Source organism: Crocodylus porosus, unplaced genomic scaffold, assembly GCF_001723895.1.
Source record: "Crocodylus porosus isolate Cpor-Errol unplaced genomic scaffold, CroPor_comp1, whole genome shotgun sequence".
In the NCBI taxonomy this organism is placed as follows: Eukaryota; Metazoa; Chordata; order Crocodylia; family Crocodylidae; genus Crocodylus; species Crocodylus porosus.
Genome location: NW_017728934.1, coordinates 7,412,679 through 7,435,800, shown reverse-complemented (window position 1 = coordinate 7,435,800; position 23,122 = coordinate 7,412,679). Strand labels below are relative to the sequence as shown.

Genomic DNA, 23,122 nt, shown 5'->3' with positions numbered 1-23,122 from the left:
TGGATTCATGTTTTGGTCAATATTTTGGCCCTCACTAGGGTTAGAAAGCCAATTCCAATGATCAAACCAACATCATGTGAATTGAGACCAACTGTAACATTTCCATCATGGTAGTCATATTGGATTCCAAGATGGCTGCTGTGAATTTACAATGTAGTTCATTATTAGATACCCAAAAGGTTTGCAAAACTGCTGCATCAACTCCGTTCTGTTTCAGATTACCTTGACATGAAAACTGCCGATGGAGATGGTCAAGAAGAGACTTGCCTTTGACACTCTTAAGAAAATGTTACAACAGAGATGATAGCACCACTGAATACAGACAAGCATGGGAGGCATGACTCAGAATTTACAAGTTGCATCATATGTCTTGAAGTAGATTCACAATCAACAATTAGCCAAAGTACACATGCTGGAACTGCATGAATAAACAAGGCACTCATTCAATGTAGAATAGCAAATAGGTAGAGCCCTTTCTCCCCAGCACCACCTGGGGTGATAAGGAACAATGGTAATAAGATGATGGAGAATAGGTTTAGGTTAGAGATCATAAGGCAATATTTTACAGTTAGGGTGGCAAAAATCTGGAACCAGCTTCCCAGGCAAGTGGTCCTCGCTCCTACCTCGGGCAAATTCAAGAAGAGGTTGGATGATCACCCGTCTGGGGTCTTGTGAACCCAGCATTCATTCCTGCCTGTGGCAGGGGGTCAGGCTAGATGATCTGTTCAGGTCCCTCCTGGCCCTAGCTACTCTGAAACTATGAAGCAACTGCTGAATTCAGCATTTGTTACAGCAATATTCTTGATAAACTATCATATTGAGTTGATCCTGTGCTGCAACATTCCAAAAACTTCAGTTGGCACTGTTCTTGGACCACAAGGGACATACTGAGAAACTTAAGAAAGCCATGCAAGGTAGAAACCCTACCAACAACATCAAGTGAAGAACACACTGATAGATCATCTACTCCAGCAGTTTGCTGGAGGATGTACATATTCTGCCAGAAACATTCTAAGAAGAAGACCATGACTCTAGTGGTGTCACTTGAATCAGCCAATGAATTACACAAGCTGGCAGAAAAGAACCAAGTGTTGCATTGCTGAATTGGCATTGAAGATCTACTAGCTGTTGAGGCATGTTACCATCCTGAATGCCGGCAGGAGGAACAATGGAGGTAACAAGTCTCTCATTCCCATTCACGCGCGGATATTATACAAGAAGATATTCTTCTTTCTCCTGAAGTGAGAGTATGGCATCAAGTGCTTAATGAACTAGATGCTGGTTTTGCATGGGAAAATGTGTGCAATCTAAAAGCTGTACTTTAAAGAAATTGCAATTTAGTGGAAGATGAAGGCAGTGGATGTCCTCCGACCACACTGAAGCAAATTAAGCAAGAACTTCAGACTTACTACCAGACAGCCATTCAGTTTCAGCATCAAAGAAAGTCTTCCACTCCTCGAATTCTGAACTATGATAATTGGTAAAGCCATACAAGCAATAGTAACTTCACATATAAATGATGAGGAAGAGGTTGGCCTGCAGTTCAGAGAAGAGTTTTCAGACACACAAAACTTGTACCATGCTGCTCTCAAGGTCAAAACAGATTTGAAAGTTATAGCCAGCAGGGGTGTGTGAAACAGGCCCTATTTGATTTGGATTTGGATTTGGCCCAAATCTGGGACAGTGATTCGATTAGTTGATTCAGACCACTCTGACTCAATTTGACCGAATCTGAATCAGAAGATTCAATGTTGATTCAGAGAATCAGCAATTTGGACATAGACACAGCTTTAAATGTTTTTTTCTACATACCTCGAGGTACCAGGCATGGCTTATGAGTGCTGTGATGCTGGGACAGATGGAGCATCCCACAGGAGTGTGATGGGGCTCCCCACATGCTCAGCAGCAAACTTGGAAGTGGACCAGAAGTACTTTCGGTCCACTTCTGGGTCTTCTGGGAAGCTTGCTGGGACACCCCCCTGCACCTCCCCTGGCTTGGCAATCATCCACGGGGGGACCCTGGGTGCCCCCCCGATCCAGAAGGCACCACTTGCTAAGCCAGGAGAGCATGGGGGGTGGGGGAGCATGTAGGTGTGTGTGGATATGGAGTGTGGGTAGATATGGGGGCTGTGAATGTGTGGGAGGGGGGTGGCTGGGGAGGGTTGTGGCATGTGTGGAAGGGAAGGATTTGCCCACAGCATTTCTCCAAGCCACACTCCTGCTGCTTCTGGACCCGGGACACTGGTGCAGCCCCGTGCTCCCGTTTACAGCTACTTCTCCCTATCTGCCACTGCTGTCCTTCCAGCACCACATTCCAGCTACACAGCCAAGACTGCAGGAAGCAGCAAGAGCCAAACCAACCCAGATGGCACTGCACAGATCCCGCTGAGAACTGCAGGGGCTGGACTGGTTCCTGCTGCATCCTGTGGCCTGGCACTCACTACAGCTAGGAACCATGTGGTGTTGGGCCCACCAGCAGAGGGGTGGAGGGGAGCAGTGGCAGTGGCAGGCAAATGGCTGCAGCAGGCATGAGGAAGTGGCAGTGAGTGGATGCCAGTATCAATGGTGCCCACAGTGGGGTGGCAGGAATGCCAGGCAGGCCTGGCATGGCTCTGTGGAGCCATGCCGGGCTGCATCAGCAGGGAGAGGGGAAGAGCCTTGCCACCCTGGCTAGCCCAGCTCCAGAGCCCTGCCAGCCTGGCCCCATGCTCCTACCACCCCTGGCACCAGCGCGCCACATGGACCCCATGCTCCTGCCAAACTGTTGCTGAGCTCCACATGCCCGCTCACTGCCCTTTCCCTCTGCCTACTGCTGCTTTCACAGCTTCCCTGCCCATAGCTACCACTGCTCCCCTCTACCCTGGCACCTGCTTCTGTGATACCTCATGGATCCCGGCTGCAGCACCAGGACTTCAGCAGCCAGCTTGGCCCAATCCTGAGGACTGGGGTGATCACCCACAGTCCTCCCCTGCCTTCCCCCCTTTCTTATCTGAATTTCCCCACAGGAGGCAGGAGGCCAGAAGCCTCTGCTCCACATGGGGCTTCTGGTGGGGTGGGGGGCTGGGGCCACTGGGCCTTGCTTATGCAGCTGCTTGATCCTGCTGGCTTCCCCTGGGTCCTACTGCTCCCGGCTTCTGACAACTTTGACAGACAACCAGGGGCAGATATATTAATTTTCTAAAATTTTTAGGGGCCCCATGGGCCGGATAGACTGGCCTTGCAGGCTGGACCCAGCCTGCAGGCCGTATTTTGCCAGCCCCGACTTAGGTGTTGAAAGTTGTGCCCAAGATAAGACTCTGGACAGGGATGTACTGAGTATATGTCAGGATTTGATTTTCTGCAACTGCAATCAAGAGGCAAAAAGATAATGCCAAAACATGTTAGGCTTGCTGATACATCATGCAACTAGAACTAAGAAGCTGGTACAAAATCTCCATTCTCCTGGGTACATCGTACCATATGACACAGCTTGTTGCATCAAGACCACCATTGCTGAAAAGAACTTAAAGGAATTTCAAGAAAATTGAGTTGTTATCCCAAGGAAACTTATTCCTAACCATTTTGTTCAGTTTTCATGTTGGACAACATTAATATCTTGGAGGAGACATTGGAAGGAAAACATATTTCATGCAATGCAAATTGTAGCATTTCAAAGAGGACAATCAAAACCAGCTGAAATTGAAGGAATAGAACCTTGAACAATGTACCATCTGAACTTGGCAAAATCTCTCTAGTGATGATCTATAATAAATCATTGAAACCACCTGTCCATAGTCCAGGTAGTAACATGAATGAAAAACTGAACAACATAGCTGTTCAGCATATATCAGCAGAGCTACCATGGATACTGGGTAAAATACCATGGATACTGGGTAAAATATCAGCCAACAACCATGAGAACATTGCCATACCAGGATGGACAGCATTTAACCAGTTTCTTTCTGATGATACTTCACCACCATTGATTGATTTCTGGATTTTGTCCATACTGCTGGCACCAACAACTGAATACAACACCATTTGGACTGCCATCATACAATGTAAAACAATTACAGGATGCCTGGGATAACAGCACACAGTAATAACATTTGATCAGGCATTATATTGCAAAGCAAATGAACTTGTGTTGGCTCAGGCAGAAAAGACTGAAAGAGTAATAGATTTCATAGATTTCTAGAGTCAAAAGGGACCTAGTAGATCATCCAGTCCAACTCCATGTTCCAGGCAGGAAAGAGCACTGGGGTTAACTTACCCCAGCCAGATGCCTGTCTAATCTCTTGAACATCTCCAGGGGAGGGGAAAGCACCACCTCCCTTAGAAGCCCATTCCATATTTTGGCAACCCTTACCATAAAGAATTTCTTCCTTATGTCCAATCTAAATCTGTTCTTCTTCAGTTTGTGGCCATTATTTCTGGTAACCCCAAAGGGTGGTTACCAGACTGGCATCATTTGACTGGGAGGCTTTAACATCATTATGGTTTACCTAACAGCAATTGGTCAGCATTGGATGGCAACCTGGGCATCAGTGACCACAACATGATTGAGTTCAGGATCCTGAAGAAAGGAAGGATGGAGAGTAGCAGAGTAAGAACCCTGGACTTCAGAAAAGAAGTCTTCCACTCACTCAGGGAACTCTGGGGCAGGATCCCCTGGAAAGCCAGGGGAGGAATACAAGAGTATTGCTTGGGCATGCAGGGACAAAATCAGGTAGGCCAAAGCATAGATGCAGTTAAAGCTAGCAAAGGACATGAAAGGTAACAAGAAGGGTTTCAACAAGTATATCAGCAACAAGAGGAATATCAGGGAAAGTACAGGTCCACTACTGAACGTGGGAGGCAAACTTGTACCCTGGCTCCGGTGACAGACACGGGAAAAAGCTCATTGCACCCCCATGAGCCCTGGGACCCCCAGGACCCCAAAGCCCAGCCTACCTGGAGGTAAGCAGGGGCCTGTGGTGGGTGGGAATTAGCCCAGCTGCCAGGAGACAGCTGAGAGAAGCTGAGGAGGGTCATGCCCCCTCCCCCCCACCTCCTACTTCATCCAGCCCCAGAGGGAACCACACAACCAGAGCTGTGCCAACAGGACATGCAAATAGGCACGACTCTAGACCCAGAACACAAGTTAGCATGGGAGTTCACACAGGACAGTGAGCAGGAAGGCATAAGGCTCTGCCAGTGAGCCCCAAGGGAAGATTGTCACAGCAGTAGTCACACTACCATCAGTGCGATGCAGATGGGCACACACCACACGCCAAGGAGCCCCACAGCATCTGAGACCTCCCCCTCTGGCACTTCTGAGGTCTCCACCCAGATGGAACCTATGGTTCTAGACTCCACACAGGTGGAGCCTCTGGCTCGCAGCTGCGGGGGCTGCCTGGCATGATTCCAGGCACACAGGACTGGAAGCATGGCCACCTCCCCTTGCAAGATCTACTCCACTTTGGAGTCTCTGAGATGCCAGATAGAGGAGCTCCAGACCGCAGTCTAAAGACTGCGTGCCATCAGGGATGGCACTACTGCCAGGTCCTTCACCCCAGGAAGGCTGAGGGTAGACCAAGGTCACCTTCCAGGACAAGGGAGGACTTGAGGCTCTCTCACAATGTCTAGCCAGGCAATTGGACCAAGGTGGTCAATGGCCCCAAGGCCGGCTGCACCAGGGTCCCCTGTCCTCTGGAGCTCTGCAACAGATATGAACCTCTTGCAGCCCCAGTAGAGCCTGCAGAGCTGCCAGCTCCTGCAGGCAAAGGAGAAACACTAACAACTACCATCTCTGCTCTCCCTAAGATGAAATACACAGTGCTCATTGTAGAAGACTCCATCCTGATGGGGACTGAGGGAGCAATCTGCCTCCCCAACCCCTTAGCCCGGGAGGGCTACTGCCTCCCAGGGGTCTGTATCCAGGATGTAGCTGAGAGGATCCCACTACTTATCTGGCCCTCCAACCACTACCCTATGCTCCTTATCCACATGGGCAAGAATGACATGGCTTGGAGCAATCCCAGCCAGGTCATGAGTGGCTACAGGGCTCTGGGAGTGGGGCTTAGGGGGTTGGGGGTGCAGGTGTTTTTTTTTCTTGATTATCCATGTTATGGGTCATGGGCTGAGGAGGGAGAGATGGACTGAGGTAGTCAACAAAGGGCTGCGGCTCTGGTGTCATCGGGAAGGCTTTGGCTTCCATGACCACAGCCCGCTCTTTAGAGAGAGAGGCAGTGGTCTGCTGGGAAGAGACAGCCTCCAACTCACTTCACTGAGGAGGCAGTTCTTTTCAGCTAGAATGGCTGACCTACTCAACCAGGCTTTAAGTCTGCCAGGGGACAGGTGGACAACCACCAAAGCAACCCAACTAGGCTACCACTGCAAAACCAGCAGGTTAGGGCACCTAAGGGAATCCATTCCTACCCCAGCCCTGGAAAGGTGTCCTCCTGGGAGTATAAGGAAGCCTATGGCTTCCAATAGGATGCTTACATGTCTATACACCAATCCCAAGAGCTTGGGGAACAAACAGGAGGAACTGGTCCTCCTCTAAACAAGAATTACTACAATCTCATAGTGATAACGGAGACCTGGTGGGACTCCATCTATGACTGGGCCACAGGTATAGACGGCTATACCCTGTACAGAAGAGATCATGCAGAAAAAAGGGGTGGCGGGGTATAGCTCTCTATGTCAAGGAAAGCTACACTTCCCTGCAAGCTGACACTGGCACCCATGGAAGGTGACTGGAGACCCTCTGGGTCAAAATATGTGGGGACCATGACACAGGGGACACAATGGTAGGAGTCTACTACAGACCTCCTAATCAGAAACAAGAGCTCAACCAGGAATTCACCAGGGAAGTGGCTGAGGCTGCATGCTCGCAGTGCATGGTTGTCATGGGAGACTTCAACTACCCGGACATCTCATGGGAAGAACACTCAGTGAAATCTGAACAGTCACAAAGCTTCCTTACATGTGTGGACAAGCTCTGCCTGACTCAAGAAGTCTATGGACCAACTATGGATCACTCATCATTTCACCACCTGCTGTAATGACTCTTTGCTTGATCCCAGCAGGTCCACACTGTGCTAGGTGCTGTGCCAGTGCAATAGATGACCTGACTCATAGTCCATGTGTAGAGCAGCTTCCCTATGTTCCCTCCTGAAGAACCTCATGGGCTAGGAAGTTAAACTCTTATTTACTGTATCACTGAAGTGTCAGGAGGCCCAGACCAACATCAGGACTCAAAATCAGGACTCAAAATATTCTTGGACTTCAAGAAAGCCTTTCACCTGGTGTCCCGATGTCCTCATGGAAAAATTGGTAAATTGTGGCTTAGACAATTTCACAATCCAATATCTGGGGAACTGGCTTCATGGATGGACCCAGAGAGTCATAGGTGATGGAACCAAATCAACATGGCACACTGTAACCAGTGGTGTCCCCCAGGGCTCCATTCTTGGACCTGTACTCCTCAATGTGTTTATAAATTATCTGGACTCAGGTGTTATAAGCAGACTGGCTAAGTTTGCTGACAACACCAAACTATGGGGAAGTGCAGGAAAACTACGGGGAAGCGCAGCCATCCTAGAGGATAGGTTGGCAATCCAGGCTGACCTCAACAGGCTTACAAGGTGGATGGATCAAAACCTGATGGCATTCAACAGTAAGAAATGCAAGGTGCTCCACCTTGGGAGAAAGAACCCATACCACACTTTTGGCTCAGCAGTACTACACTAGCTAGCACCATGTCTGAAAGAGACTTGGGGGTCATGATTCACCACAAAATGCATATGAGCCACCAATGTGACACCGCAGCCAGGAAAGCAAACAAAACTCTAGCCTTCATCTTCCAGTGCATCTCAAACAAGACCTGAAAAGTCATCCTCCCACTTTACTTAGCTTTGGTGAGACCACAGCTGGAATACTGTGTCCAGTTCTGGGCTCTGCAATTCCGAAAGGATGTGGAGAAGCTCAAGAGAGTCGAGAGGAGAGCCACATGAATGATTAGAGGAGAAGAGAGCAGGCCTTATGAGGAAAAGCTGAGAGACATGGGACTCTTCAACCTGACAAATTGTAGGTTCAGGAGTGACTTGGTGGCAGCCTATAAATATATAAGGGATGTATACCAGGACAGTTCTGGCAGCATCTGCGGGAGTTCCCAGCTTACCATCACTGCACTCCCGCCACTGCGCTCCCACTGCCAGCACAGCCATGCCCCCCCAGCCACTGGAGGCACGCGTCTTTCATGAAATTCTGATAATGCTCTGTGCTGTGCAGGGGGTTGAGGGCTATTGGCTTATGAGTACAGACTGTTTAACTCTAGATAAAGCTATACAGTTCTTATAATGGTGAGAATAGGGAGATCATCTGATTTAAAATGACTAAGCAGGATATTTCAGTGTCAGACTAGTAGGATTCAAGACATAGGAAAAAACTTTCTTAGTTACCAACTGCAACTTTAACAAATGTTCTGGTACATAGATACAAATGAAGAGTAATCCAAGTATCTTTAGGCTCAAATTCAGCAAGGAACATAAACATGGGCTTAAAACCAACTAATCCAATGGGATTTAGGTGGGCATTTAAAGTTAATTACCTGTTTAAGTACATGGTTGAGTCTTTGTTCTAATGTTAGAGCAGGATTGCAATCATGGACCTGGTGAAGCATGCTTACCTTCCATTACAATTCTCCAGGAAGCACAGAAGGTGAGGTGAAGCGGAACACAGGGATATGAACTTGAAGGCTGGAAATCCTCATTTAGCCGGGACACAAAAGGCTGTACTACACTATGACCAAATCGGAAAGCCAGTGAAAACACGTTTGTCACAGTGGGATCAACTGACTCATTATAGCCACTGTAGAGTGGTACCCACTTCTCCTTCTCATCTCCAAATACACGGGGCAGGTAGTCTCTGTATGTTATTATCTGGAAAGGAGACAGGGTTAGCAGCTCATGCACACATTTCCTAAAGGAGAAAAAATTATCATTTTCCAATGTTGGCTGGCCATAATTTTCTGCCGAAGTGCAAAATGCTAATTAAAAGTCTCCAAACCCAGAAATCCATCAATTAGGCCTCTCCAGGCACATCACTCCATGCCTGCTCTTGCAGGCCTGGTGCAGCCTCACTGGCAACCTTCGAGGATTGGAGCATGTCATCAGGTGGTAGGGCATGTGCAGCCCAACTCAGGCCGGTTCTGCTGTTGCCATTGTATAGACAAGGCCTAGGAGCCCTGGCCTGACAGACTGAAGCCAGGAAAGCCCAGGTGGAAAGGCTGATTTCTGACCCCATGTGAGATTCAGTGGTAGGAAGTAAAACAATTGGGTCAGAAGAGAGCAGGGCAGCTCAGAACAGGAGTCTCTGATGTGTACACCTGGTTCTGGTGAGCAAGGAGCTCTGTAGCTGTGGTACTGAAGGAGAAGCCCTTCTCAAAACAGCTCCAGTCACACAAGATTCAGCTCTTGGAGAGTGTCAGAGTTGAGGGTTCAATGCAGAAGCCTGAAACACTGTCTCTGTGACCTGCTGCAGCTCAGTGCTTTGAGGACAAAAAGTGCTGCCTGAGAGACACAGACATTTCTTCCTGCTGCTACCCCAGGATGATGGATTTGGAGTTAACTCTTTTACATCACAGGCCCAGACGACAGCATCTTATCCAAAGGCATGATGGCTTGGAGCCAGGTCTCCTCCTGGCTTTTTGCCTCTGACAAAAGGCGCTTCAGAACAAACCTAGACCCTGCCCTACACTGAGTCACTGAAGCAGATTCTTTGCTGATCTGTTACAGGCTGTCTGCTGTTGCACCAAATGCAGTATTTGCAGAGAAGGAGGCCTCCCTTGAACAGCCAGGTCAGGGTTCCAGCACAAAAGCTAACATTAAACCTTCCTGTGTAGTTAAAGAAATCTGCAGAGCACTGTGTATAAAGCCCTAAAGAGGAGAAAAAAGCACAGCTGTGAGGATAAAAACATAGCAGAGGGACTTACAACCTAGAAATGTGCTCAAAACATTTGGATCTTCACAGACAGTTCCAAAAGGGAAAGATAAATCATGTCCAAACCCGAGTAGGAAATTGTCTTGGTCATTAAGCATTTTTAAACATGTTCCTGACATGGTGCTGGGTGCTTTTTATTAGTGATCCATGCTAATTAAAAGCGTCAACGCATCATGTATATCAGTGGTGCAGCGCATCCCCATGCTGAGAAAATGGAGGTGGCACTTTGAAATAACGCATATTGAACTTGTTTTATTTCAAAGCACACCGCCACCATTTTCTCAGTGTGAAGACATGCTGCACTAATGATACACATTGTGAAGAGGGACTGGTTAAAAAAAAATTGATCCAAGGAACAACAAACACAATCGCGATCACACCAGGAAAATGCCATTTCTGGAGCAGCTGTTCTTTGAAGTTTCTAGGATTGGCTAGTTACTATTGCCAGTTCATTCTACATTATACTGAAGTAACAGCCCCATTAACAGACTTACTAAAGGGAAGAGGTAATGGACCCCTCATGTGGAGCAAAGAACGTATGGAAGCTTTCTGAAAAATGCAACAGTCCTTGTGTAAGGAGGTGGTGCTTCACAGTCCCAACTTCAATCACCCTTTTGTCCTATAGATGGATGCATCCAACAAAGCCATGGGAGCGGTGTTGACACAAGAGGTGGATGGCATGGAACATCCTATCGCCTATGCTAGTAGGAAGCTACAACCCCAGGAACAAAGGTACACCACAATCAAATGTGAGCGCCTGGCCATTAAATGTGGGGTAGAATATTTTCGCTACTACCTCTTAGGATGCAAGTCCATATTAATAACGGATCATGCCCCTTTGAAGTGGCTAAAAACCACTCAGACTGATAATGCACAGATAACTCGTTGGGCCCTTGCCTTACAACCTTTTCATTTTGATATCTAATTTAGGCCCAGCTGAGCCAATGTGGTGGCTGACTGCCTTTCCCGATGTCACCCAAACAAAAACTCCCCAAAGAAGCATAACACCACTGCAGATGAAAACTATGAGAGGATGCAACAAAAAAGGGTGCCTGACGGCATCTTAAGGGGGAGGATGTGTGAAGAGGGACTGGTTAAAAAAAAGAGATCCAGGGAACAAAAAATGCAACCGCGATCGTACCGGGAGAATGCCGCTTCCGGAGCAGCTGTTCTTTGAAGTTGGAGAGACCCGGCACGGCACGGCACAGCGTGCAGGGAGAGAGAAGACTGAGCGTGTTTTTCAGAGAGGATCGAGACAGAGGAATCTCGGGAGCCAGTTTGATCAGGAGAGAAGGTTCAACCAGAGGGGAGGATCTGGAGTCCCTGAAGAAATGGGTTGCCTCGTGAGCCACTCAGAAAAGTAGTGCAACAAGAATAGAAACTGCAAGAAGGAAGAAGCTGTGGATGCTTGTCAGGTTACACAAAGGTCCAGTTCATTCTTCCGTGTTCAGTTTTTAATCAGGGGGGTTATTTGACTGGGACTGGGGATGTTCTGAGTATGTTGGGAAGAGGAAGAGTCCAAATCTGGGTTGTGCTCACACCCAAACAAGAAGAAAGCAGGGGCATACAGAAGGACTTATTAAGACAATCTCTCCCCACCCCACCCCCCAGAAAAAACCCCAAAACGAAACAAGAAGGGAGAAGAAAAAAAGAGATACTGAAAGAAATAGAGAAAAATAATATAAATGGTTCTGAACATGACTTTAACTTGTTGAGTACATATCTTTACGGTGTTAAACAAATGCAACAAAGTGTTCTCAAAGGTTTAAATAAAAGTATGTAAAACAGTTTGAAAGATTCACAAGCTGTATGAATGCTCACTGACAGAGGCTGTAAGAAGAAGAAAAGTTAAAAATAAAGAGAATCGATCAACCATATATGAATTGGACTCAATTCGTGATTAAAAATTCTGCAATGTTGTCCAAAAGAACTAGAGGAGAGGGGTAATGCAGTCAAAAATCTCTCTGTATAGTCAGTGTCTTACTGCACCAATAACACCTCCCGACTGATAACATCAAAATAGATCAAGATATAGCAGGAGAGAGCCAGAATATAATGCAGAGGTACACAAATCTAGCAATCAGAGAGATAAGAGGAAAGATAAGACTCTCAAGTATTAAGGGAAAACCCCACACACGATGCATGAGGCTGCCAGAGCGTGGCAATTTATGTGCTCCAGCAGACTTGATTAATCGAGTCTGCTCTGATGCGCTGGGTTTCCAGTGCATCAGAGCAGGTTTCATGCACGTGTGTAAGTGCCTTAAGTAAATGGCAGCAACAATGATATTCCAGCTGGTACCTGCGTCATAGCACCTATTATTTTTCGGGCTTCCTGGTAGAGCTTCTCTCCATCCCAGTGGTAATTTAGTTTCTTTAACTCAGCAGCCAGGCGATTGTGTTCCCGCAAAAAGAGGGTGTGCAAAGCTGTAAGCCCCAGGTTTTCAGGTGCTCGTGCATCACCTAAACAGATTCAGATTTAAGTAAGCAACGGAACTGTTTTAAAATGTACAAAGGAGATTCTTAAACTGGGTTCAGAGTAATTCAGCAGAAGTGAAGCTGAAAAATTGCCCATAGTTAAAGTTGACTAGCACTTTTCCTGCCAAAGATTCTGTTTTCAATTGCTTATAATTTTATTAAATTTAAACCATTTTGACTGAAATTCCCCATACAAGTATCTACCCTGGCTGAATCTTTTTTGGACATTTCCAGCACATATGTGAGAGTGCATGCATGGTATTATTTGGTCAGTATTTGGACTTCCTCAATGAAATAGGTGTAAGAATTTTTTCAGTCTTTGGAGCAAGAACTTTTAACTTGGCAGAGGAAAAGGCCTCAGTGTTAAAATTGTGGTTGTGCCGTTCCTATGAATAGCAGCCCAAATCTGAGAAACTTATGAGTCTGAAATACTTCACACAGTTCATTTTCTGTAGAAGTTTGTTGGAGGCTGGTAGAAAAAAATATCTAGGTCTTCTCTTTGCTCAGAGCAGGCTCCATATGGTCCAGTCGATGTGGTAGCTGCACCTTGCATGCACTTCCACAGAACAGCTGAGCACCAGGCAACTGGAGCCAAGCAAGATGTTATTAGTCCAAGTGCCCTGGAGAAGCCAAAAAAGGAAACAAATGGCTTGTTCCTCTGGCACCCTTGTATACTGCTTGGAGCCTCATAAGGATAGAGGTAAAAGAGAACAGCCTAGCTCCAGTACCAGGGGATGGGTGCAGGGAAGAGAGGAGTGACAGAATCCAAGGAAATAGGGACAGGAGGTGAGGATGGCACTCAGATAGGAGTTGAGCACCAGGAGGAAGGGGTTGGGAGGTCTGTAACTACCACAGTATAGTCCCATGAGACCCTGGAACAGACATCAGGATTCCCTAGCCTCAGCACCACTCTAGGTGGCCTGTCCATTGGAAAATATAGTTGTCAGTGACCCTCAGGAGACTGAGGGTCAAGAGGCATGCACCCTGTTCTAGATCTGCTCTAGACCAAAGATGGATTCACTCAAAGCAACCTTAAAGCTTGGGTGATGCAGAAAGTCAAACAAGATGATCACAGTTTGTCCATGGATCTTTAATCTATGAAAGTTTCTCATGCTCTCAAGGTCTGGACACATAACTTACCTGCTTTAAAACAGGGGATGTTTGCTGTCTTGTTTGTGAAAGTACAGATACTTTTGGTCTTGTTCTCAAAAGGCAGTAATTCTAACCCTGCATCTGTAAATTTCTGGTTCACAGCCATCAAACCCAGCTGGTTTGTCCGATTCCTCAGATACCTAGCCAAAGGTACTTCACTGCCATACACCATGCTGGCATCAAGGAAGGACGTGATTGCATTGATCTGTTCTCGTATAAATGTTCTGGGATTGCACACTGGAGCTGAACGAGTAAGTGGCATACAAATATTTGAGCTCTGAAAACGTGGATCGTCTGGAGGAAACTAAAAAACAATAAAAGCAAATTACTCCCAATGAAAACTGTAGATATCCAACTCATATTATGTAGTAATATACCAGTATCAGACCCTTCAGAAAAAGAGATCATATACCTTACTCAAGGCAGTTGCGAGAACCTGTTTTTCAGAAGGCATCAGCATAGAGCTGTGTAAACCCTAATGCATGGTGGTTTTACAGGCCTTATTAGAATGCTCGTTAGCTTTAATTTTGATGTTGTATATTAGATTGTATAACTACTCAATCCTTCTTCAAATCTTGCTGAAGTCATGGCCTCAATCAAATCCTGTGACATTGAGTTCTAGTTGTATGAAAATATTTTCTTTTAGACGTTTTAAAATTTGCTGTCTACTCTGTGTCTTTGTGCAGAACTATATACAATTATGCAATTAGAACCCTAGCACATAGGGATGAAAGGGACTTCACAGCACCATCCAATCCAGTGTTTCCTAAAGTAGAGCATACCTCTCCTGAGGATATGCAGAAAACTTCAATATATAATGCAAGAAAAAAGAATGGAAGAGGGAAACGGAAGAAAAGAAAGAATGAACCCCCACACCTCCCCAAAGAGGAATCCTACAATCTCGCTTGGGTTGTGGGATAAATTACAATATAGTTATAGACAATATGGCAAGGTGGCATCTTAAGGTGGCTTTACATGTGCTCTGAGATGCTTTAATTAGAGAAGCTTTTGTTTGATGAGTTTTAGTTAAAGTACCCCCACCGCCATTTTGAAGAATGGGAATCATGAGATACTGAGTCTGCTGGAGTGTGCTAATTACCATGTGTCAGAGCAGGTGTTGGGTACATGTATAGGTGCCCTTAAACTGGTTTAGAGAGGCATGAGCTTTTGTAGGCAACAGTCTACTTATCAGATGCTAGGAATTAGGGCTGTGCAAACCTTTGGTCCCTGATTCCATTCAGCAGAGATTCAGCCCAATTTGGTGACTGAATCACTGAATCTGAATTGAATCAGAGGACCCTTTAATCTCTCTAAATCAATTTGGAAATCTCTGAATCAATTTGGAGAGACTCAGACAGATTTGGCAATTCAGATATAGATACAGCTTTCAATGTTTTTTCTACATACCTCTAGGTAGCCAGGGATCTGAACGCTCTGATACTGGGGCAGATGCAGTGTCCCACAGAAGCACTGGGGGGTGGCTTCCCAGCGCATTTGGCAGCAAACCCGGAAGTGAACCAGAAGCTTTTCCGGTTCACTTCCTGGTCCACCGGAGAGCACACAGGGGGCATCCCCACTCCAGCTCAGCGACTGGTGCCCCCTTGGCCTGGGGGGGCATCCAGGGTCCCCCTGTGGCCGACTGCCAAGCTGGGGGCATATGGGGGCCCCCCCAGCACACTCCCTGGCAGACCCAGAAGTGGTCCAGAAGTACTTCGTGTCTACTTCCAGGTTCATTGTTGAGCACACTGGAGAGCTCCCCGCATTCCTGTGGGACACTCCATCCACCCCAGCACTGCAGCAATCATGAGCCATGCCTGCTACCTCCAGGTATGTAGAAGAAAACTTTTAAAGCTGTGCCTGTGTCCTAATCACTGATTCACTGAAACGGCATCGAATCTTCAGATTCGGTTTCAGCCAAGATGAATCAGGGGCAGTGATCCAAATCAACGAATCAAATCACTGTCCCCGATTTGGGCTGAATCCAAATCGAATAGGGCCCATTTCGCACAGCCCTACTAGGAATGGATTGGTCAAATGCATTATGGTTCAGGCAAGTATATATTTACAACCATATAAATATAGCTGTAGCGACCATGTTTATTATCCATAGCATGGAATCCTAGGAGTATATAGCAGTATAAAATATTTTTAAAGTGTATGGGAGCCCCAAAAATGTGAGAATCAGGGATCTAGTACATCTCTTTGCTTCTAGGCAGGATCAACTATTCCTAAATCATTCTTGTTAGATAATTTTTTAACATGCTCTTAAAAATTGCCAAAAGTGGAGAGTCCACAACCTCTCCAGGTCATGTATTTCATCACAGCTCCCTGGCATCACCTGGGGATTAATATAAGCTCAGCCTCAGAATACATATGTTCAGTTGTTATTTTGGCAGGTTGCCATCTTATTGTTGCAAAATAGAAGTGACATAAAGGAAATGGTGATTTGGTAAGTGTTATAGCTCAGCAAACTACGGGGGCTGGCAGAAGTTCATTTAAAAGCATGATGGGATCTGGTCCCCAGTCTCAAAAAAAATCACTTCTCTTACGCTACATATTCATGGCAGGAAGTGCAATTACTGGGGTCAAGGATCAGTCCCCAACAGGTCACTGTCAGCAGGGAGCTTGAGGCATGTGTTGGAAATTTCTGGACTGGTGGGGGAGGGGGGGGGAAACATGGATTTCAATCAACTCCCCTGCCCTGACAGCTGCAAACCCACAGGCTCTTCTGCCAGAAACCCAAGAATAGGGAGCCTCTTCCCAAACCTGGGATCCCATTCCCATTGGATGTTTAACAACCGTGTGTGCAGCTTCTTCCCATGTTTCGGTCCCTGTGGCTCGATTGTCTAAAGTTTCTTGATTTTAGATTGAAAGGCATTTTAAAGTGCCTAGCTCTGCAGCTCCCTGGGACCTAAGTCACAAGGCAGCGATGGCTCTGGGACCAGGAAGAAAAGGCTGCTGGGCATGGGGGTTGTCAAGTTCCTGGTTGGGGGGAGCACCTCAGCTCCCCCATACTGGGAAACCTTCCAAGATGCACCCCTGGCAGCTAATTTTCAGTATTGGGACTGGGTCTGCAGAAAGTAGCAGACCTATGACCAGATGAATAAAGAGTCATAATGCATAATCATAGACTCCATGCTTCTTGTGGTTAGAAAAGCTTGACACGCACACAGCCCAAGTCCACAGTCGACAGCAAGGGCTCCTATACTTTTACATACACTGGGTGACTCTACACATGCAATTAGTTCAAAGCAATACACTCTGGACCAGTTTCAGCCAGAGTAAACTACTCCCAAGCACAGCATCTATACATGCACCTGAGACAGCAGCAATTTGAGCTGGGTCTGAGCAGTTTATGCCAGGGCTGCTTCTGTCCTGCTCAGCCTGAACTGGCAAAGGGCATAGGAGGTCAACCACAGGCTCTGGGTGGTAGTGTTGGGTGTCAGAGGAGCTGGCTGGGGCACATGGGTGTTGAAAGTGCTTTTCCCCTGCTGCCCGGGCTGTCCAGGTGCAATTTACATCCATAGCCAGCATCCACACATGCATTTAATTTCAGCTAATTACCGCACCATAAAATAATAATGACCCTGACAGTACTGTCTTTCAGTGGCGTTAATTAGTTTACTGTAGCCTAATAATGTCACATGTATGCATGATGACACTTCACTCTGAAGCTAATTAGTATACTCTGCAGTTAAATACATGTGGAGATGCAACCACCGTAAAGCAGTAGCAACACTAAGTCTAAGGTACCAGCTATTTTGGTTGCTTCTAAAATGCATCTATTTGCTATAGATGGATAAGTATTAAGCATCTGAAGGTCTCAGAGCTAGAATTCAGAGATCTGACTGTCTTCAAATGCTTTTGAAAATCTAGACTGAAGAGCCCAGGTGCTATATCTGAAAGGGAAGAATGGAATAAAGGTTACAACAATACCTTAATCGGGAAGCAGGGTGACTGATAGGTGCAACTGGTCTCACAATTTATGTTTTTACTGTTGTGGCCTTCACCAGCAGCAGGGGCCAAGTCCAAATCATGGTTCACCCACTGACCCCATTGCATGAAAAATAAAGAGAGCTCCTGGTCATGAGTGATGTTCTCATTGGCTGTGTGAACAATTTTGCTGGACACATTTCGAACCTGCAGGAATTCAAAACACAAACTTACGTAGAGGACATAGTGAAATGAGCAACCCCAGAGAGGAAGTACTGTGACTTACAGGTGGTTTGTTACAATATGGAGGAGAGTACCAGACACAAGCTTTGTTGTGAAATTCAGGTTCTGAAGCTATATGATTGTTGGGGATGCAGCCTTCAGTCATCCACATGGAACTGTGCAAATAAATGTCTTGCTGTATTTTCCCATGCTTTCCTTCACCCACAAAGTCAACTATCCTCCTTCAACCCCTTTCCTAAAACTCCCTTACTCTGGAGGCATATGAAGCTCTTGCCCAAAGCAATCAGGTAGTAGCCACAGTTCACCAGCTACCTATCTACCTCTAGATAATATGCAGAGCAAAGTGGCGGAGATTTTAAAAGGAAAAACACCCAAGTCAAGTGAAAGGGACTAAGAGCCTTGTAAGGCCCCATTAGCATTAGATCAGGGTAAGTGACCTCACAGAATTGCCTTCCTATTTATTAATGAAGCCACTAGAATTAGCAGCAACAGTGTTGTAAAGCAGTGGTGTTCAATAGGCCTGTGTGAAGTGGCTAGTTTTCACTTCGGATTTGGCCGATTCAGGGGACAGTGATTTGATTCAGTGATTAGAATCACTGTCCTGAATTGATTTAGCCTAATCTGATTCAGAGATTCAGCAGCAGCCAAATCTCTGAATCAGCCAGGCCAGGCCCATCCTCCGCCCACTCCCCCACCCCAGCATTGGCTGCCCCACCTGCCCCTATTCCTGGCACTTTGAAAAAAAAAGCCCCAACTCAGCAGGTGCTGCCGGGCTGGGAGGGAGCAATCCCCGCTACTCTCACTGCCCCATGCTGCACAGGGGCCTCTGCATGAGCCCCACAAACCTCCAGTCCCCCCTATGACTGCCCCACCCACCCCAGCTCCGGCCCTTTAAGAAAAATAATACCAAGAAAAACCCCAGACTCACTGTTCCTGCCGGTGAGAGGGGGTGATCCCTGCTGCCCACCACTTCTCCAAGCCACATGGAGGGCTCTGCACAACCCCCCAAAGCCCCAAGGCCACTGCAGGAACAGTGAGTCCCTGGGTTTCTCTCTCTTTTTTTTTTTTTTTAATAAAGCGCTGGAGCTGAGGCAGGCAGGGCAGCCATGACGAGGGCTAGGGAACAGGTGGAGGGGGTTGGGAGACTCCCCCCATGCAGCATGGGTCAGTAGGGGCAGCGGGGATCACCCCCCCACACCTGGCAGCACCCAGTGAGTGGGGGCGAGCTGGGACAGTGGTAGGGAGTTGGGAGTGCTTGGGGGGATGGGGGATGGGGCCTGGCAGGGGTCCCCCCATGGTCCCTTACCCTCTCCCCCAACCCCCTCCCCCCGTCCCAAGACCTTTGAATTGATTTGGACCTTTTAATTGATCCCCTGATTCGATTCAGATTCAGAGATTCAGCCACCGAATCAGACTGAATCTCCTCTGAATCGAATCAGCCCCCAAAGCTTCACAGAGCCCTAGTGTCGAACCTTCCAACTTCACAAACCAGATGAGTTGTGTGGGGTTACATCACAACCTGGATCACATGCATGGCTGGTGTGTGGGGTAGGGCTAAAAGTGTGATCAGGCACACCATTTGTCAACAGCCAGCCTGACCCCCTTGTACCTAGATTCAGTGGCATGCTGGTCCCACCTCACACACCTGGATATGGCTATCAAGCAACTCCATGCACCAGGGCAGGGCCACATTTTCAGACCTGTGGAGAGTCCTACAGGCCAGATAATTTGGCAGCATGGGAGCACCAATTAATGCCGCTACCACTCACCTGCCACTAAATTTATGGACCCATACATAGGAAGTCCCACAGATAGGACAACATAGCTTTGAGGGCCAGATCTGACTATGGGATGAGCGGTCTTCTCTGCCTGAGGGTAGCTGAACTAGTTGTGAAGTGCAAGTGTCACTCCTTTCCTGCTCTGCACCTCTCAGGAGAAGTTGGAGTGGGGCTTTCCGAATGACCTTAGCCCAATGTCAGGTTTGTAGTTGTTCCCTCAAAATAGGCTTAAATGGTATTATAACCTGAACCCAGCCCTATAACCAAGAAGAACTTCATCCCCATGATGGAAATTTCTGGAAAAAGGAGTCACTAAGCAAGGAATGAAATGACCTCAGCACCTCTTACCAGTGGAAGTAGAAATCCATTGTAAAGTTTTCCTTCAGTGACTCCTTTGGGAAGAGAGATGCCATCCTCATACTCTGCCGGGAGCAATCGGGCAAATCCATGATTGGAAGCTCCCAGATGAGGATGTTTCCTGAAGCATTGGAAAGAAAAAGCAGCAACTGAGCAACTGCAGAAAGGATGCCCCTGCAGAGAGGTAGAACATTTTTCCTTCTTGAACTCAAAGCTAACTGAATCATGATGGTCTGAATGCTATTCCAATTTAAGAGACAATAACTGCATTTTGATCATGACAAAACACGAAAGCAAAGCCCTCAGTCTGCAAGTACCAATTACAATTAATAATAAAGAGAAAAGAAGAATACTTGTGTTCCTATTACATTCCCCATCATTAATTCAGAATTTAAAATTTCTATGGCTTCCATTACTATACTATCCAGGTGCTCCAAGATCTTTAATGCGTCTCTCCTCAAGACACCCCTGGGAGGCAGGAAGTATTATCTCCAGTTTAGAGAACCAAGACTCAGAGACTAACGACCTTTCTGAAAATCCTTCTAGGTGCCCAACTGCATCATTAAAAACCTACATCTCTTTCAACATTTCATCCTTGACTTCACAGAAATCATGCAATGAATAGGCATACAATAAAAATATTACCTCTAAGCTTATGCTTGAAAGGAGTTAGAGAACTGTGCACTTTTACAGCATCTGAAAATCTGTGGAATAATATTGATAAGCTCAGGATTTCTTGGGGGAAAAGATTCTGTTTGAGATCTTTGTCTTGAACATCACGGCACACCTGAGAGGGGTCTGGCTAACGCCTAACCCACAGTGTAGTTAGAACATGGTGATGGAAATCAGAAAAACACAGATTTAAACACCCTGTGGAAGAGGGTAGGGGCTAGGGCCTCAGTTTCCTGCTTGCTAGGCAAGTGCCCTAACTGCACAGCCCTGGGGCTAAAACATGGAATAGTCTTTTTTTTCTGGGGTGTACACAATGTACAGCTGCCCAGCTAATGCATGCTCAGCATAAATGGGTACATTGTGTCCACACTGCAGAGGTGATAGGAATGAAAACTGTGTGTAAGTTTTAAAAATACAAGTCAAGTGGTGAGTAAGGGCAGCAGTGTAATCATGGGTGAATAAGTAGTGCACAAACCTCTATTGCTGCCTAAGTAAGAGGCCAGAAAGGAACTAGGGGGGGCACCTCACCCTCCTGCCCCATTTCCTTTCCCCATCTAACCCCTAAAACTTGCACTTGACATATCTCTGGCTCTGGTAGCAGGGAGGGAAGAGTGGCACATAGTGCAGGAGCAGCTGCCAGAGGTTTGCTGCTGCAGGAAGAGATGTCACCACCTTTTTTGCTACCAAAAGCTGGTGTTTAAATGGCTTGTTGACATGTCAGCAGTAAAAAAAAAATCAGGCAACATCATCCCCATGGCAGGGAGCCATTAGCAGCTGCTCCTATATTGTGTGCCACTGACTGCTAGGGTACAGTACTGGCCAGGTATACCTTGAGTAAGTGCCATTTAGGTGTGCATGGGGTAACAGAATTCTGCCCTCAGTCTTTACTGCCCTGCCCCTGAGAAGAAGGCTGGGGCAATGCTGTGCCAGTGAGCAAAGGGGTCTCTACATTAAGTGAATACCAACTAGATGATTTAGTCTAAGTAAAGCAGAGCAAGTTGAATGTAGCTTGTGTATTGTGGCCTCATACCCTGACCTGTGACCTAGACAAGTACTGCAGTTACATATACAGATCTGAAAAAGTTGTAGTGTTTGTTCTTTAGAAATGTGGCTTTCAAACAGCCCCATCTGAGAAGGTGTCTGCACAGGCAGCAGGGCCTTGCTCCCCTCTTTGAGATGGTTGGGGTGACTCTAAGCCTTCTTCATTTGACAGGTTTTGGACTCCTTTGCTGCCAAGCTGTAGTCCACGCTAAACTAAACCAGCGTGAGGTGTCCTTACAGTATTTTGAGGGCTCAGTTGGTTTGTTCACAGTGCACAGTGTAGATCACAGCGGAGAAAGAGTTTTAGGAAGGACCTGTTGCTGTGCTGTGCTGTGCTTTCCTGCTGGAGCTGAGCTTCAGCACCAGGACAAAGTAGCTAACTCTCAGTCACACCTCTGCAGCAAGACTTGTAAATACTCTGGCAAAGAATGAAGATGGAAGTGATTTATTTCCAATCAGCCTTTCTATGTTCCTCTGCTTGCCTCCTGTATTTACTCATGCTTCAACTCTATATAGTACTCTTGTAATAAAGGAAGCTGGTGAAGGAGCATGAACATTAACTCTGTCTTTCATGTGCAATATTAAAATCTGTGTCATCATTACAGACTTCCATTCTATTTTTCAAATACAGTATTGTCTCATACACTATTCAAACTGTAAGATCCTTCTCTTGGTTATATGTTTCTACAGCACCTGGCTCTGTTCCAAGACTAGGTTTTTTAGATGTTACCTTAAGAATAATAATACTCTTTCCTGTGCCTGGTGGAGTGGTGTTTACACAAACTACCTTCAGGCATTAACACTGACTCTGCAGACTGGAAAACGCCCTGGCCCTAAGGAAAAAGAGTTAGTGCTTTACCTGTTGTTGCATTCTCCTGCGATGGTCCGGTAAGTGCTATTCTCTGTGCACTTGATGGGGTGATTTTGATACGTGCAGCCAGTAGCTTTGGAAATTGTTGCTTTCTGTTCCCCATCTAGCAGATCTGCAAGAGAAGAAAATCAAAAGGAAGCATCTCTTTACTCATATCAGTAATAATCTCTTCAGTTTTCTAGGCCAGTCTCTGATGCATTTGCATTTCCCTGACAGTCTCAGAAATGAAACAGACAGACGTATAGAAAATCATTCAAAAACTCTTTCCAGTTTATGCAAATAGAAATGACATCAAGTAATGCTAGCTCTCAGGATGGAAATCACCTGATATTTTAACTTCTGGGAGAGGTCTGATTAATTTCCTCCTTCTCTTGTCTGTTTTGGAGTTTACAGAGAAGAAAATGGAGATACCAGGACTGAATCCCTTCATTTAGTATACAGGCCTGATTCAGATACTGCTAAAATTAAATTTATTTCAAGGAGTGTAAAGTTTCTAGTAGCTTATCCAGGGATCCTGGTTTTCTCTGATTAAAAACCCAAAATCCATGATAAAAATTAAAGGCCTCCCACAGCCCCCCTTCTGTGCTGCTGGTGTAGCAAAACCCCAAGTTTTTCTTTTTTTAATACATACATA

General features: G+C 46.4%; 1 protein-coding gene across 1 annotated transcript in view; it reads right to left on the bottom strand.

Annotated features, from left to right (window-relative positions):
- LOC109317469 (eosinophil peroxidase-like) overlaps window positions 1-23,122 on the bottom strand; it is a 55,875-nt gene that overhangs the window by 11,440 nt on the left and 21,313 nt on the right. The window contains exons 4-10 of the mRNA XM_019546179.1: window positions 22,477-22,600; window positions 19,896-20,025; window positions 17,646-17,733; window positions 15,001-15,134; window positions 13,582-13,897; window positions 12,266-12,426; window positions 8,654-8,906 (exon numbers count right to left, since the gene is read on the bottom strand). Coding sequence (XP_019401724.1) covers window positions 8,654-8,906; window positions 12,266-12,426; window positions 13,582-13,897; window positions 15,001-15,134; window positions 17,646-17,733; window positions 19,896-20,025; window positions 22,477-22,600 — 1,206 coding nt within the window. The remainder of the gene's footprint in view (window positions 1-8,653; window positions 8,907-12,265; window positions 12,427-13,581; window positions 13,898-15,000; window positions 15,135-17,645; window positions 17,734-19,895; window positions 20,026-22,476; window positions 22,601-23,122) is intronic.